We start from the raw sequence: 17,966 nt of genomic DNA, 5'->3' as shown, positions 1-17,966 counted from the left end.
TACCTGAAAGGGGGTTCCAGGGAGGATGGGGCTAGGCTGTTCTCGATGGTGGCAGATGACCGAACAAGGAGCAACGGTCTCAAGTTGCAGGGCGGGAGGTCTAAGTTGGACATTAGGAAAAAGTTTTTTACTAGGAGGGTGGTGAAGCATTGGAATGGGTTACCTAGAGAGGTGGTGGAATCTCCATCCTTAGAGGTTTTTAAGGTGAGGCTTGACAAAGCCCTGGTTGGGATGATATAGCTGAGGTTAGTCCTGCTTTGAGCAGGGGGTTGGACTAGATGACCTCCTGAGGTCCCTTCCAACTCTAATATTCTATGATTCTATGATTCTATGATTTTAGCAATAAGCCAGGTGTTCAAGACACTGCCAGTTATTGGGATGGACTATCAATTATCCTGCTTGCTGCTTTTAGACATTTTCAGTCCTTTGCAGGAACTTAGCACAACTAGGCAAACTGGAAGAGAGGGTAGTAGACAGTGAACATGTGAAGTGAGCCTAGCTCTATGCGTCCTCTCTCTCTGAATATGCTGGGGCAGATGTCTGGATATATCTCAGAATTGTCAGTATGGGGACATCTACTTATTAGACAGAGGCCTGGTCGAAAACTTACCATGAAATTTGATGGCAGTTGACGGGAGACTTCCTAAATTCCAGTTGACTTCCTAAATTCTAGTCAACTTCCTAAATTCTAAACAGCGCGGCATCCCCACTATGCTGGCTGACTGTAAATACCTTCCCGTTGATGCAGTGTTACTCTTTTTCCAGGGGTGGATTTATTCGGTCGACTTCCGGATTGATTGAGCAGGTCTCCACTTCCGCTCAATCGATCCCAAAGAATTGATCTGACAGTTGCGAATTTGCCACCATCAGTAAAGACATACCTTAACAGCCAAGACTTCTGGCTTAAGAATTTTTTTTCAGTGACACATCTCTGAAACTTGTGCTTATGCCTAGTCATTGATTTGTTTAGTCAGCTATGTAACATTTTTTTTGATTGACGTGTCTCTGTAACTTTTGGAGTATAAGAAGGAGGTAGTGAGTCTAAGTCATCAGATCACTTTGTGAACACATTGAAAGATCCCCAGGCGCACGGCCATCCGGAAATATATGATTGATTCATCCAAAGACTGCCTCAGACTTGTGGGGGTAATATTAAGTTTTGGTGTACTTTAATCACCTATTGTATTGTGTGTGCTTAAGACTGATAAGTAGAGACTTAGGCAAAGATCCGATGGGAATTGCTAGAAGCCAATAAAGTAAAGCTTTGAAGTTAAAGCATTTGGTTTGGACCTGCCTTTGTCAGCCACATAGTAGGTGGATGTACTTCATTTCCGTGGTCTATGTCCTGATACCAACTCACAGAGAATAAAAGTTACTGGGTCAAGAGACCCTGGGTAACACTCTCCTCCTCCTGCCTAAGTCCTGAAAGGGGCTTATAGACCCCATTACAGGTAGGCAGCAGTAAACTCCAGTATAGCACAGAGAACTTGCGTTATTGGAGGGCAATGAGTAAATGCTTCTGTCATGCATGTCCTTTCTTCTGGGGCAGGTGGAGCAGAAGCTGTTGAAAAGAATACTAATCTCAATCCCACAAACCTGTATAGTATTTTCAAAGTCTACAATAAAAAAAAACAGGCATTGCCTCCTGTCTTAGTCAAAGAATAAGGAACTCTTGTATAAACATTGCATACAATTTAATAAGTAGGCACTAGCAAAGGACAAAGGACAAATTCTATTAAACGAGAATTGTCGGATCTGGCCACAGGTCAGACAATGCCCTGAGTGAGTCAGAGTTTGGTACCTCCTTAGAATGTCTCTAGGTTCTAGTTCTCAATTTTCATTTTCAGCCCCCAAAGCCCTGGACAAATAGACAAATAGAAACTCTGTTTCTGAGGTACACTTAGGGAAGAATGGCTGAACCTCTGAATACTCACTGTGTGGAAGCTGACGATCAGTTGTTATTCAGGAAAGGCCCAGCCCAGAATATGAGATTGGTTTGGAGTAAAATCTTCAGAACCTTCAGCTATCAGTGATGCTCTAATGGCTGTGACGGTGGAGTGCTCAGTCTTAGAGGAAAAGAGTTAAAACATCAACTGCTATAGAACTAACCCCTTTTTCAGCTCTGCTAGTCTGTATTTGATTCATATCTGTGTCAATCGTCCTATCTTCCCTAATAAATAGTGTATTGTTTTAAAGGAGGTAATACAAACATCTTTCATCTGGGTGAGGATGAGGAAGCAGCAGGCAAAGAACTAAAAGAAGGGGAATAAACGGCTTTACATCTTCCACCTGTCCCTTGTCCAGAGAGATTGTAGGGTCTTCAAGCAGGGACCTTGCCTTCATCCTTCTCTCTAATGCACTGTTGGAACTATATCAGTAAGGAAAGGGTAGGACAGTTTGCACTAACTATGGATGTTAAGAGATGGAGTCATGGTCAGACAATGCCCAAGATATGAGAGAGAATGTGGAGCATTCTTATAATGCCCAGAATGATAGAAGGTGCAGGCATGATGCTCAGCCCTGAGGGGCGCACTCAGAAAGACTAGAGGGCTCAGAGATGCAACTGGCTCTGTAACCGCATCAGCTGGGATTCAGCCATTTCCTTTAAAAGGATCTGAATTTGACCAAGGGTGTTTTATCCATTCAAGGATCCAAATGTGACAAAAGGTGCCCGGGATCATAGAAGCTGGCTATTTATTGTGTGCATTACATATAAGTTAGGTTTAAGGAGAGTGTGGTGGATAGGTAGATAGACAGGCCATTAATAATCCATTTAAAATATTGTGCTTCTGTTTCTTTCCTGAATATCAAGTGTCCAGATCGTAATTTTCTTTAAAGTAATCCTTAGTCAGTATTATTCACCACAGAATTTCTGGGACCATTTCTTCCTCCAGTGCTCGTTGACAAGCAAGTCTTGATTACTATTAAATGTTTGAACATTGAGCTGTTTTGTCTGGTTATATTTTAACATGCTCTGATTCTCTTTCCTGACTGGATACATTGTCAAATTATAATCTGGTTTCTTAGAAATGAAGAAGCAGAGTCTCAATTGGTCTAAATTTTCATAGCTTCTCATCAGAACACTCCATGATTTGGGAGTTAAAAGTCATATTCTTTGCATATTCAGAACTACAGTGCTGATCTAGAAAAAAAACACTTAAGCAAGTGGTTCGCCTTGAATGTGTGGGAAGTCCCACTGCAGGCTTAAAGATAAACTTATGTGTAAGTGCCCTTTTTGGGATATGATTGCCAAGTGGATAATTAGACATGAAACTCCTATAGACTTGTGGACTGTAACCACAAAGTGGCCATGACTTCACCTCGGTCAAATGTATTTTAAAAGTAAAATTACTATTCATACATATATGGTTTGCTGTAATCATTCAGTTCCTCAAATAGGTAGGAGCACACTCAAGCATCTAGGAGACATAAATCAAGGGGTGGCTTTTGTATACTTCAGTGGTATACTATATATTTCAGTAAAGTCCCATGTCCATTCATTGCCTATCAGGGCAAACTGCTGGCTGCACAAGATTAATACCTCCAGAAGCGAGACATTATTAAAACATCATGGTACAGAGTCTCTGCCCTCATCTAGTAACTTAGACTTCTGTATAACTGGAATCTGTTGAGGCCGGTGAGCGAGGCTGGCATAAAGCCTTCTCCACCTGCCTCCGTCACCTCACTGTGGTCTCCTTACTCATTTACACTGGCTTCTTTGCCTACTTGAAACTCACCTCCAGCTCAGCATCAGGTTTGAAATTCTTGGTGGCTATTCTCTATTCCATAATGCCCCCAGTGAGGAATCCCATCATCCACAGCATGAGAAACAAGGAGATGAAAGGTACACTGAGCAAACTGATTGGTCAGAGGTTATTTAAAAGGAATAAAATGTCCATATTTAGGGTCCATTGATCATGATTTCATTCTGTATTTGTTTATAAATATAATCATCTGATGACTTTATTGCCTCCATAAGAATGTAGTGTTCAGACTGTTTATGCAGAATTGGGTATTTACACTAGCAAAAATTCAGAAAACATGACTCAAGAAAAAAAGGAGTTTCCACGAATATAAAGAACATCATTATCTATCTATCTATCTATCTATCTATATATATATATATATATATCTAGTACTGCTACCCATCACCATACTATCTGAGTGCCTTGTGCATAAAATCAATAGAATCATAGAATATTAGGTTTCGAAGGGACCTCAGGAGGTCATCTACTCCAACCCCCTGCTCAAAGCATGACCAACCCCAACTAAATCATCCCAGCCAGGACTTTGTCAAGCTGCACCTCTAAGGATGGAGCTTCCACCACTTCCTTAGGTAACCCATCCCACCACCCTCCTAGTGATTTTTTCCCCCTATAGCCATAGCATAATCCCTAGTGGGGTCTCTGACTCTTCTTATTTTTTAGGATAAAAACTCTCAGTGAGGTATCAGCACATTTGTTCTTTGTGTTTTGTTTGTGTGTTTGTTAGATTTTTACTTTATTTTTGTTGAGCTGCTTGGTTGGCAGCTTCATTTGTTTCTTTATTCCAGGTGATTTGGAGCTGGGAAGGTCTTTGGAGATGGCACTCATTTGGTCAGATGTGATTTTCAATGTTTGATCTCTCTTGGGAGTACCTGTATGTCATCTCTCTTATGGGGTTGTCTGAGCATGTTGAAGGTTTGCTCCCCACAATGATAAAAGGGTGCAAAAGAGGTTTCTACATGGCTGAGATCCTGCTGAAATGTTTTACTCTCGGGATATGATGATATTATTAATGATGTCTTCGAAAACAAAGAGCCTCAGGGAGGCCTCTTTTCATCATTTTCACTGAAATGACAGCATCCTGGAGAAATGGAGTGTCACAGAGATGTAAGGGTCAGATTTCCCAACTCAACCAGATCAGCACGAGTGCAGTGTAGACCCTTGACATCACCAGATTAACACTGGTGAGGTTCTGGCCCAAAGTCTCTGCACTACTGTAGGCCGCGGAAGATATTTGTGACGTGTTGGACAGAGATAGGGGCTTGACGGGTCTGGTCAGAACCGGTCTGATAAGAGGCACTGCTCAGCTTGGTAAACAGGCCGTGCAAGGCCGAGTGAATTTGTCTGTGGTGCCAAAAGAGGAGGAAAGTGAGGAAGCAAGGTCAGGTGCTGTACATTAGCCAACGCTTGCTGTTTCCTAGAGAATGCTGTATAAAAGCTTGAAATGCAAAGTGCGCCACAAGACTCGGCCATGAATCCACTTGGATTGCGTGGCAAAATCCCCAGGCAGCCCGCTTCATAGAGTGCCCTAGAGTCTCCCATTCCTGTTTGGAGCGTAAGCCATGATAAAAAATAAGTGTACCTAACTGGTGTGGGTGTGTTTTTATTCCTCACCTGGTCTCCAGAAACTGCAGGCAGCTCTGAGCAGCAGTGCCTGGCATAACAACTACCCTCAGTAATGACATAAACACTGGGGTAAGTTGCTAGTCTGGGGTCATTTTGTTCTAGCCTTGCCATAGGTGGAAAAGTGTCATCATGTGCACCACTAAGGATGGAGATTCCACCACCTTCCTAGGTAATGCATTCCAGTGCTTCACCACCTGCCTAGTGAAGAAGTTTTTCCTAATATCCAATCTAGACCACCCGCACTGCAACTTGACACCATTACTCCTTCTTTTGTCATCTGCCACCACTGAGAACAGCCTAGCTACATCCTCCCTGGAACCCCCTTCAGGTAGTTGAAGATTGATATCAAATCCCCACCTCATTCTTCTCTTCTGTAGACTAAACAAGTCTAGTTCCCTCAGCCTCTCCTCATAAGTCATGTGCTCCAGCCCACTAATAATCTTTGTTGACATCCACTGGACTCTATCCAATTTGTCCATATCCTTCCTGTAGTGGGGGGCCCAAAATTGGACACAATATTCCAAAGGTTACCTCACCAATGCTGAATAGAAGGGAATAATCACTTCCCTCAATCTGCTGGTAATGCTCTTACTAATGCTGATGTCAATAGAACTTTAAAAATGTACACCACCTGTGCATCTGGTACAAATGCTCATAATTATGAATTTAAAACTCACTTTGAATATACTGCACAAAGGTGTTGATCGCAGAAGCCACATCCGCACATTCTTAAATTTAAACATAAATTTGCTCCATTGAAGGTTTAAAGATAAACTCATGCTTATGTCCCTATGGGTTATGGGTTAGGGTTATGGATAGGGCTTAAGGCTAACACTTAACTGGTGTCAGACCCTGACACTCTCTCCATTTCTCTCCTTTCACAGTCAAATAAAGCCCTACAATTGGTGCATTGGAATTACTCTGTCCTTCTGGGATCTGGATTATTCACATGAAATAGCAGTTTATCTCAAAGCCAAAATCTCTGAACCTTCTTCTCCAGACTCACCAGTCCATTATGTCCTTTCATCACCAACCTTGCCCTCCTGGAGATCCCTCTCACCAGCACGGTCATCCTCAAGATGTTGGCCAACATTGTGAGCAATCAGAAGACCCGTTCCTTCCCCAGCCTTCAATGAAGGCCTACATCCACTTCCTGGTGGTCTCCACGGAGTTCTTCCTCTTTGAAGTCATGTCCTTCAACTGCTGTAGGGACATCGGACATCTGCTATAATATGCCACCATCGTAAGCATTCGTATCTGTCTCTGGCTGATGGCTGACTCATAGCGAGGGGTAACATTTGCTAAATCACATATATGTCTTAGAGATCAAGATCCCATTTTCACAAGTGCCCTGGTCACAGAAGACAGGTTTTAAAGATATTTACGTGCCTTGTAGGATTTTCAAAAACTTCTAGATACCTAACACTCGTTGATTTCAATGAGCCTTTAGTACTTAGATGCTTTAGCTAATCCCCTTTAAGCACATAAATAGCTTTACAAATCTGGCCATATAATATTTATAAGTGCCAACGTTACTTTTGAAACTAAGACTTAGGTTCCTAAATCACTTCTGAGTTTGATACCATTACCCAATGGCAGTAAATGGGAGAGAATGTTTGTCCGTATAAGTGTCTGTGTGTTTCTATGAGAGGAAGAGAGAGAGACAATGTATACTCAGACAATGTACAGCCAGGTCTAAACTAGTAAAGCTTTGCTGATATAACAGTACAAACAAACTCTACCAGTGTGAATGTACTAGTAGTTTTGCTAGGATAGCTTACACTGGTTCTCTGAGAGAAACAATCCACACCGCAGAAGTACTTTTAAGCTGGTTTAACCTTGTTTCCACTAGTAGTTTTACTGGTATAGCAATGTTGCAAAAAACACACACTTCCTAACTGAGATGGGCATGGTGGCAAAAGTTTCTAGCATAGATCTGGCTTATGTGTTTCTTTTTCTGAGATTACATTGTAAGTGCATGTCTCTGAGACTTTGCTTTCAGTGTGTATTTGCTAGTCAAGATCATTGCTCACATGTGTGACGTTGTCAAGGTGAGTCTGTTCCTAAGCTGAAATCATGTGTTTGTTGCTGAAAAATAGTGTGTGAGTTATGTGTGCTTTGTCAGTGCTTGTTTTGGAGGGTGACTGTGTTTCAGAGTGTGCATTATTGTGAGTGTTCGTGAACACACAATGTTGTGCATTTATTTGTGAAAAGGATTGTGCAACTGCACGTTTGCTGTGAATTTGCGTGTTTTTGTGTGTACATTTCTATGCGTATGTGTATTTATGGGCAGTGAATATGGATTTATAACTGTGTCATACGCAAGATTTCATAGCTGGTGAAAACTAATATATCTCAACTGATATGAAAGGCCCACATCCCCAGTTGGTGTAAATATCCCAAACTCCTCTGAACTCAATGGAACTGTATCAATTTACACCAGCTCAGGCCCTGACCCTTAGTTTTTTGTCTTTGCTGCTGGGTACTCTTTGGAGATCAACTTCAAGTAGCCAGAGCAGCTTGAGCTACGTGTTCCTTTTCTGGCTGCATCTCAAGAACTGCTGGTGCAAGGCAGGAGGGGAAAAAAAATCTCTTCGCTCCCAGAGGTGCTTATGTGGAGTTAATGAAGGAACGGGGTACACCAGGCCAGCTGAGAATCTGCTGCCACTGGGCTCTTAGCTATTGCAGCTCATGTGTGTTAGAAATCACTGTTTTCTTCTGCAAACACTTTGGGATACACTTTGGGACTCAGCCCTGCCTTGTTTTTAGCTCATGGTCCTTCCAGGGATGCTGTCATCCTCTGAGATCCTGGGAGGTTGGTGTCGGCTGGGGCTGGTTGTCGGTTTGCTCCGGAGGTGAGATCAGAGCTGGCCTCACAACCCTGGAGAGCAGATTCAGCTACTTAGCCCCCGAGCAGGAACATCCTGGGCTGTGACCTTCTCTGAAGCCTGCAGAGGCCAGGATCAGCTGTAGAGCTGGGAGAGGTTTTCAGTCTCTCGTCCCATTCAGTCCTTTGTCTCTCACCCAAGGCTGCACAAGGTGAGCAGCAGGAAGCACCCCTCTGTGGAGTGGATCCCTGTCTACCAGGAAGTGCAGAGAGACTCAGGAAAATCACTGAAAGGACATGGAAACTGCTGCTGGATAACACAGCGATGGGGGCATGAGAGAGATGAGCAAAGAATCCTAGCACAGGAGAATCAGATGCATCACAAGCTGGGGAAAAGTCCACAAAGACCAACATGGTAAATTTTCTCTTTCAATTAAATATGTGCCAATATTAATACAAAAGAAACGTAATAACAGAAACATGAATTGCAGTTGCAACTCTTTATGACTTTTATTATCAAACAAGTAGAGTCTGACAGTTCGGTTTTAGCAGGAAAAAAAAGACTTTTCATTGAAATTGTGAAAATCTGTAATGTTTGTCTTTTTGGCAGCAGAGAAAATTTCAATTTGAAATCTGTTTGAAAACTTATTTTACTCCTCCTCTTCCTCTTCCTCCTCATACCACTACTAATAATAAGTTTTCCGTTTTGCAATGTACATTGTTGGGTTTTTTTAATAGCAGAGATTTTCCATGAAAAATGTGTTCAGTTGAAAACTCAATTTTCCTTTGATGTAATATGAATAGAGATCAAGCCTGCCCAAGGTGGGCAGCAGGAAGCGACCCTCTGTGGAGTGGATCCCTGTCTACCTGGAACTGTAGAGAGACTCAGGAATTTCACTGAAAGGACATTGCAGAACTGAATCAGACACATCACAAGCTGGGAAAAGTCCACAAAGACCAAGACGGTAAATTTTCTTTTTCAATTAAATATCTGCCAATATTAATACAAAGGAAACTTAATAATAGAACTATGACTGGCAGGTGCAATTCTTTATAACTTTTATTATCAAACAAGTAGAGTCTGACAGATTATTTTAGCCACAGCGATGCGGGCAGGACAGAGAGATGAGCAAAGAATCCAAGCTTTAAGTCAGGCTGGGGATTAATACTGTCCGATATTAATATTAATACTAATATTAATACTCTCCAATTACATCACAGTTTCAAACCAATTTGCTCTGTTACAACCATTTTTATTTCTGTTCCAAAGGGCTACTTGCAGGATGGTAAAACTGAGTAAGTAGCAAAGTTGATACCCACAGAATATGTTTTAAAAATACGAGTGCCTTTAAATTGATGCATACATGGTTGAAGCCCCCAGCCAAAGACTGTTTCTCTTGACTCTACCCCAGGACACAGAGGAGGTCCATTGGACTAGAACCCAGATCTCCTGCTCATGCACCAAATCTTCTGTCCCACATGTTTTGCAGCTAAATAAAAATGCTGTTGACAGGTGCAAAGAACATATAGGTAATAAGTCTGTCCCCAAGTAAGGGGACTGTCCAAGACAGAGAAGGCAGACAAAGGGATTTTGGGGAAACAGAGGCAGAGAGAGAGGAAGTGACTTCCCCAATGTCAAAGAGAAGATCAAGAATAGAAACAAAGTCTCCCGACTGCTCCTGACCTGCACATGCCAGACAATGAAGCCACAGAGGTAAATGGAGCAGCACAGCAGTAACTGAGCCATGCTACGACCCCATCAGTGCATAGAGAAGGAATTATAGCTGGTGTGTGTTGCCATAAATCAGTGTGTAAACAAGGAGCAGGCCATCCGAGTGGTGTTGGGGTAGAACTATTACAGACAAGCTGCCATTCCGATGCTGGGTGAGTCGACTTTGTATTTCCCAGTAAGTGACAGTCATGCTGTGCTGGGATTTCGGTATTTCAGTTCCATGTCCAAGTTGTGAACCTCTTGTTAGTCACAACAGAGAGAACTGTTGGCTAGAATTGTTGGATTTGGGTTGTGCTTTGTTCCATCCTTCCTAATGCATTTAAAAAAGCCACTTCTTGTGCCAGATTCTCAGCTGGAGTAAACTGAAGCAGCTTCTCTGCATTAAGAGCCTTAATCCTATTCACATTAGTGTGATAATGAACCTGACTAGTGGTCTGATTGTCACAGGTCTGGAACACTTGCAGCTCTAATCAGTGGACCTGAGAAGGGCTGTGCACCTCTGACATTCACATCACATGTTATCATGAAGCGGAGAATTAGATTCATTTCCTCTGATCCTGACCATTGCCTTGTCCTTCCCTCCACAGCCATCACACAATCTACTGAGGAAGAAAACGTCCAACCAAACCATCGTGACCGAGTTTGTTCTCCTTGGATTCTCTGAGGTGCGGGACCTTCAGATTTTGCACTTTGTGGTGTTTCTAGTGCTTTACCTGGCAGCTCTGATCGGGAACATTCTCATCTTCATGGCTGTAGCCCTCGACCGCCACCTTCACACCCCTATGTACTTCTTCCTGATGAATCTGTCCATCATAGACCTTGGCTCCATCTCTGTCACCGTCCCGAAATCCATGGCCAATTCCCTCATGAACTCCAGGTTGATTTCTTATTCCGGATGTGTCACCCAGTTCTTTGTCTTCATCCACTTTGCTACAGCAGATGTTGCCTTCCTGACCATCAGGGCCTACGACCGATACGTTGCCATCTGCCAACCACTGCACTACAAGAGAGAAATGAACAGGGGAGCGTGTGTCCAAATGGCAGCAAATGCCTGGCTCAGTGGTATTCTCAATGCTGCTGTGCACACTGGGAACATGTTTGCACTATCCTTCTGTAGAGGGAACACGGTGGATCAGTTCTTCAGTGAAATCCCCCAGCTCCTCAAACTCGCCTGCTCTCACTCGTATCTCAGTGAAACTGGGGCTACTATCTTTAGTGTCTGCTTGTTGTTCAGCTGCTTTGTTTTCATAATTGTGTCTTATGTTCACATCTTCACCACGGTGCTGAGAATCCACTCTGAGCAGGGCCGGCATAAAGCCTTCTCCACCTGCCTCCCTCACCTCACTGTGTTCTCATTGTTCATTTACACTGGCACCTTTGCCTACCTGAAACCCACCTCCAACTCAACGTCCACTTTGGATCTGGTGGTGGCTGTTCTCTACTCCGTGGTGCGTCCCTTGAGGAATCCCATCATCTACAGCATGAGGAACAAAGTGATCAAAGCTGCTTTGTGGAAAATATTTGGAGGGACATTATTCACCTCCATGCTGGATTAAACCATCCATCTTTCTGCTTTGATAGTCATTGTTTTCTGTGTTTATAAAGATAGTCAACTGATAAATTATTGTCTCTATGCAAAAACAATGTGTAATCCATTTATGCACCTTGAGATATTTGCACTGGCAAATATCCAGAAAAACACCACTCAGGTCAGTGTAAATAAGATTAAAATCTTTCCATCTCTCTATCTCTTGGTCACCATGAATTTGGTAAGAATTCACATCATATGGACGTGGACAGTTGACATTGAAGAGAGTTCAGTGGAGGGCAATGAACATTATTAGTTGGTTGGAGCACATGACTTATGAATATGTTGGCATGTATTCAGGTGTGTCAGCCTTTGGGTAGCGTTTTCCCAGAAAACTGAAGATTTGCTTCCCACAACAGTGACAAGTTAGCAAAGTGTTTCTGTGGCTCTCTGGATGGCTGAGTTCCTGTTGAAATGACTGATTTTAACGGGTCTATAGTCTGAGAAAGGCATGTAACGGAGTCCCCTTCAGTTCTTCCCCTGTGCAGTGGGAGAACCTGAGGTCACCCACTTATTTACTCTGCATGGCTCCGGCACAGTTCCCCTAGTCTCTTGCCACTTGCAAGGGGGCCTTGCCCTTTGCAGGCCCTCTGAATTCTCCCCAGAGAGGGATTGAAAGAAAATCGCAAGCCCCAGGCATTTGAGACACCCCTACCCAATCGCTTCTGCAGCGGTGATTCTGGAGAATGAGGCCAAATGTAGATCCTATTGTGGTCACTGCGATTTTCACTGTACCAGATTTGCCCGTTACCTTGGGATTCACTCATTTATTAGGGTTACTTTCCTGGGGGAGGAGGGGGATTGTAATTCTATCAATGTGCTGCTTGTGTCACTTGTATTTTCATAAGGAGCTTTACTTCCCCTTTCTGCAAGTCCCCTCCCAACAGAGCTACCCTGCAGGACCTACATTTCCCAGGGCTGGATTCCTCCAGCCCCAGACTCAGATAAACACCCACATATACACACACAAACACATTCAGAGATTAACAGAGTGCATGTGAGCGGGCCGGGTCAATCAGCACTCCCCAGCTGACCCCTTATATGTCCCTGGACTCAGCAGGCTGGGTCGAACAGCACTTCCAAGCTGCCACCCTTATATGCCACAGGTTCAGCCCGTCCCTATCCCCACTTTCACGTTACAATTATTCTGGTAGTAACTCCCTTGATGAGCAAAACCCACAGGATTTTTTAGCACTACAGGGATCTTTGGCTTAGGTAAGAGGAGCGTTGCTGCAGAGCAAAATAGGGAAGCTGAGAACACAAAACAGTAAGCGACATCCAGAGACAGTCTAGCAGCCGGCTTGATTATAAAAGTTATTTTATTTCCAGGAATACAGAGTAATAGCCTTACATGGAGAGACCAATAAACAAAACAGTTACAATGTTACACAGGTTTCAATTGGGATATTGGGGAAATCTAGCCCAAGTTTGATTACAAAAGTCAGGTTTAGAAAGTTATACCTGGAGTGATAGACAGAGAGAGAGAGAGAGAGAGAGAGAGAGAGAGAGAGAGAGAGAGAGAGGGAGAGAGAGAGAGAGCAAATTAGGTCTGAAGGGCAAAAAGTGGGCTTAATCAGAGAGTCAGAGAGAGAAAGAGAGTGAGTGTGTTGGGGTCTCACCACTCAGTGCAGCTTGAATCGGTCGAAGGTTCCCAAGTAGACAGGCTGTTCAGCTTAGGGTCCAGAGTGCTTGAGAGAGGCAGATCCCCCGACACGATCAGTCAGGAAAAGGTGGAACTGCTGCAGCTTTTAGAGCCAGGCATCAGAACAGAGCTTTGAAGTTGGGTAGGGGCTTTTGTAGGGAAGGAACAATGGTTCAAGGGAGAACAGTAGGTTTGTTCATGGGGAAACGATGACTCAAGGGAGTATCCCAGAGTCGTTTTATTTAGGCTGGACAATAGGAACTGATCATTCCTGGCTATGGGCAGTGTTCCTTCGAGGGAGCTCACAATGCAACCAGGTAGACTCAGTGTTTTGGATATCAATGAAGGATCTATGAGTAGAACTGGTCTGAGAACTGCTGAGCTGGGTGTGTGCAGGCGTGGGTTCATTAACATCTGGAGCAGAAATCTCCCATCGTGCCATGCTTCCCTGCTTCGCTGCTCCCAGAGTTCAGTGCAGTCCCTGCCTTGGAGCGTGGTTTCCATTCAGTATGCGAATACAGATGTTTCCTTGTTCTATCTTCGATGCCAAAGAGGCTTTCTGTTTTCCATTCAGTGTGCTAATCGAGATGCCTCCTTCTTACACCTTTGATGTAGATGAGGCTAGAGGAGTTGCCTTAATCCTGTCACTCTTGTTCAGAGGGGTTTAGGTGTGTCCCCCATTGCCTTATCATTGCTTTTGGTAAATCCATCTCTGATTGGTTCCAGTTCAAGCAGAGGCTGTGGGGAGTGGGGTTTTTTCAGTGAGTCAGACAGTGGGGGTTTTGCACCCTGGTTCCCCAAGAACACAGAGCTGACAGGTAACACCACAAAATGCAAAGGGGCCGGGATTTGGCCAATGGTCAATACGCACAAAGATCCAAATGTGACTAATGGCAGGCTGGAGAACATGAGTGTCACAGAGATGTAAGGGTGGGATTCCCATCTCAGCTAACCAATGCTAATTTGGAATAGATCCATTGATATCTCTGGATTAACACTGATGAGGTCTTAGCCCAAAGTCTCTGGGCTAAGTTCAATAGTGACATGAAAGCTGGTGTAAATTACTTGTTGGGTGTCATTTTTTTCTAACCTTGGTGTAAAAGGAGATGTACCATTATATGCATTGACCTGGCATTCCATACAATTATAGAAGTGTAGGACTGGAAGGGACCTCAATAGGTCAACTGTCCAGTCCTCTGCACTCAGGGCAGGACTAAGTAACCACTAGAACATCCCTGACAGATGCTTGTCTGACTTGTTCTTAAAAACTTTCAATGATGGACATTCCACAACTCCCCCAGGCAATTTGTTCCAGTGATTAATTACCCTGACAGCTGGAAAGTTTTTCCTAATGTCCAACCTAAACCTCCCTTGCTGCCCATTGCTTCTTCTCCTATACTCAGAGGTTAATGAGAACAACTTTTCACTGTGCTCCGAGTAATAATCTTTTACATACTTGAAAACTGTTCTCATGTCCCTCCTTACTCTTCTCTTCTCCAGACTAAACAAACTCAATGTGTTTCAATCTTACCTTCATCAGTTGTATTTTTAGACCTTTAATCATTGTTGTTGCTCTTCCCTTGACTTTCTCCAATTTGTCCAAATCTTTTTGGAAATGTGGTGCCCAGAACTGGAAACGATATCAGTGCAGCCATAGAATCGTAGAATGGTGGAGCCCTCGAGTGGTCTTCTAGTCCAGTCGCCTGAACTCAAGGCAGGACCAAGCATTAGCTAGACCAACCCTGCTAGGTGTTTGTCTAACCTGCTCTTAACAAATCTCACGTGACGGAGATTCCACAACCTCCCTAGTCAGTCTTTAACTACCCTGATGGTTAGGAAGTTTTTCCTAACATCGAACCTAAACCGCCCTTGCCGCAATTTAAGCCCATTTCCAATTTTTCTATCCTCCAAGGTTAATGGAAACAATTTTTCAGGAGTCAAGGGGACATGACAAATCTCTGTGTCTTAAGGTGGGTATATGCAGAGGGGTCTGAAAGGAGCTAGGTGCCGAAACTCCACACCTCATGTATAGACAGCCCTATGTCGATGGGACAGCTTTTCCTGTTGACATAGCTACTGCGTCTCGGGAAAGTGGTCACTGAAGAGCCCCTGAAGAAACCATCAGCCGGGAGGGAGGGTGCTTGCAAGAAGTGGGTTCCACCATATTCCAGACTAAGAAAATGCAGGCTCACACCTGACCAGAAGGGGGTCTAATCGCATAGGATGGTACAGAGCGAGGCAGAGGTCCCACCACAGGGCCCAGCCCCTTCCTGGTCCCTCTCCATGGCAATCAGTGAATTTGTACCTAACGTCTATTGCTGATATTTTCAAAGTAGCCTAAAGGAGTTAGGTGCTCAAACACCATTGAAATTCAATGAGAATTGGGTACCTAACTCCTGTAGGCACCCTTGAAAATCCAGGCCTGCCTACAATACAAAAGATCTAGGGAAGCTCTCAGCAAATCACAGGAATATTTGTTCGCCTGCTGCAGACATAGATCCTGAAGTGATGATTGCTCTCAGCGGGTCTCCTTCAGCTCATGTCGTAGACGGGGAGATTTTTTTCAAGCGAGATATTCAGAGTTCAATCCCTTCTGAGCAGATTAATGGCAGCACTGGTGTGCAACGTGGACAGAGCTGTATTGCAACAGTTTCAGCATGAGAGAAAAATTATATCTTTATTTTCTAAGTGGTTTTATATATTCCTTTAAGAAACAAAGCACCCAGCATTCAGTGCTGAAATCTCCTAAGCCCCTTTGGAGGTGCACACTTAGGACGGAAGAATCCCATGCACAGCTACAGACTGGGGACCGACGAGCTAGGCAGCAGTTCTGCAGAACAGGACCTGGGGATAACAGTGGATAAGAAGCTGGATATGAGTCAGCAGTGTGCCCTGGTTGCCAAGAAGGCTAACGGCATATTGGGCTGCATTAGTAGGAGCATTGCCAGCAGATCGAGGGAAGTGATTATTTCCCTTTATTCAGCAGTGGTGAGGCCGCATTTGGAGTATTTTGTCCAGTTTTGGGCCCCCAACTACAGAAAGGATGTGGAGAAGTTGGAGAGAGTCCAGCGCAGGGCAACAAAAAATGATGAGGGGGCTGGAGCACAAGACTTATGAAGGGAGGCTGAGGGAACTAGGCTTGTTTAGTCTGCAGAAGAGAAGAATGAGGGGGGATTTTATAGCAGCCTTTAGCTACCTGAAAGGGGGTTCCAGGGAGGACGGAGCTAAGCTGTTCTCAGTGGTGGCAGATGACAGAACAAGGAGCAATGGTCTCAAGTTGCAGGGCGGGAGGTCTAGGTTGGACATTAGGAAGAAGTTTTTCACTAGGTGGGTGGTGAAGCACTGGAATGGGTTACCTAGAGAGGTGGTGGAATCTCCATCTTTAGAGGTTTTTAAGCTGAGGCTTGACAAAGCCCTGGCTGGGGTGATATAGCTGAAGTTAGTCCTGCTTTGAGCAGGGGGTTGGACTAGATGACCTCCTGAGGTCCCTTCCAACTCTATGATTCTATGATTCTAAGTTCCACCCCGTATCTTTTTAGAAAAGAATTCAATTTTATTGTTATCTCTATTATATGAGGGCCTAGATGCCCCAACTGAAATCATTGTGCTATGCACTGTACACACACACATAGCCAGAGACAGTCCCTGCACCAAAAACCTTCCAGTGTAAATAGACAAGAGGCAAAGGAAGTATTACTATCCACATTTAACACATGGTAGGCTGAGGCAGACAGACTGTGTGTATGTCCACCCTGTAGCCAAGGGGTGTGGCAGATACTTCTGTGTGGGTTAGCCCTACCCAGGGTTTTGGATGATATTGTCTGGCCTTCCCTGAAGCATATTCACCCACAGCAGTGGTACCTGAGCCACCTACATTAAAGCTAACGTGGTATGGCTATACAAGTTGCAGTCTTACCCTATGATTGAAATCTAGACATAGAATCATAGATGATGAGGGTTGGAAGGGACCTCAGGAGGTCATCTAGTCCAACCCCGTGCTCAAAGCAAGACCAACCCCAACTGAATCATCCCAGTCAGGACTTCGTCAAGCTGCACCTTAAAAATCTTGAAGGATGGAGATTCCACCACCTCCCCAGGTAGCCCATTCCAGTGCTTCATCACCCTCCTAGTGAAAAACTTTTTCCTAATATCCAATCTAGACCTCCTCCACTGCAACTTGAGACCATTGCTCTTGGTTCTGTCATCTACTACTATAGAGGACAGCCTAGCTCCATCCTCTCTGGAACCCCCTGTCAGGTAGTTGAAGGCTGCTATCAAATCCCACCTCATTCTTCCCTTCTGGAGACTAAACAAGCCTAGTTCCCTCAGCCTCTCTCCATAAGTCATGTTCTCCAATCCCCTAATCATTTTTATTGCCCTCCACTGGACTCTCTCCAATTTTTGCACATCCTTTCTGTAGTACAGGGCCCAAAACTGGACACAATACTCCAAAGGAGGCCTCACCAATGCCAAAAAGAGGGGAATAATCACTTCTCTCCATCTGCTGGCAATGCTCCTACTAATGCAGCCCAACATAACCTGTTTGATCTGAGAAGGTCACTCAGGGAATGTGTAGCTGAGCTGGGAATAAAACCCTGAACCTCTGATTGTCATTTTGATGTGTTATGCGTAATCCAACAGAGAGAGGATTTGTTCTGACCAAAGTTACAGAGTTTGCGACTAGCTGAGCCAAGGATACCACCCAGGAGACCTGACATCTAGATGTTCCCAACTCCATTCTGAAGAATCCATCTAGCATCCCACTTCTTTGCTCTTAGCTATCCCTG

The 17,966-nt window shown here is 44.1% G+C and overlaps 1 protein-coding gene across 1 annotated transcript; it reads left to right on the top strand.

The window, feature by feature from the left end:
- The first annotated feature begins 6,522 nt into the window (after nucleotides 1-6,522).
- Nucleotides 6,523-11,505, top strand: LOC137145541 (olfactory receptor 14A16-like). Its single transcript, XM_067536396.1, has 3 exons — nucleotides 6,523-6,595; nucleotides 7,407-7,441; nucleotides 10,537-11,505. Exons 1-3 carry the CDS (start codon nucleotides 6,523-6,525, stop codon nucleotides 11,503-11,505), a joined length of 1,077 nt encoding a protein of 358 aa, XP_067392497.1.
- Nucleotides 11,506-17,966: the final 6,461 nt, after the last annotated feature.

Source organism: Emydura macquarii, unplaced genomic scaffold (genome assembly GCF_026122565.2).
Source record: "Emydura macquarii macquarii isolate MOO-44397 ecotype Brisbane River unplaced genomic scaffold, CSIRO-AGI_Emac_v2 contig_3540, whole genome shotgun sequence".
In the NCBI taxonomy this organism is placed as follows: domain Eukaryota; kingdom Metazoa; phylum Chordata; order Testudines; family Chelidae; genus Emydura; species Emydura macquarii.
The sequence above is the reverse complement of the archived record's forward strand: the minus strand, read 5'-3'. Positions and strand labels throughout refer to the sequence as shown.

Excerpts from the sequence above, each read along its gene's own strand:
- LOC137145541 (XM_067536396.1), top strand. The coding sequence starts at position 6,523 with ATGAAGGCCTACATCCACTTCCTGGTGGTCTCCACGGAGTTCTTCCTC. Across the intron at positions 6,596-7,406 it reads AGTCATGTCCTTCAACTGCT|TCAAGATCATTGCTCACATG; the intron begins GTAGGGACATCG and ends TGTATTTGCTAG. Across the intron at positions 7,442-10,536 it reads ACATGTGTGACGTTGTCAAG|CCATCACACAATCTACTGAG; the intron begins GTGAGTCTGTTC and ends TTCCCTCCACAG.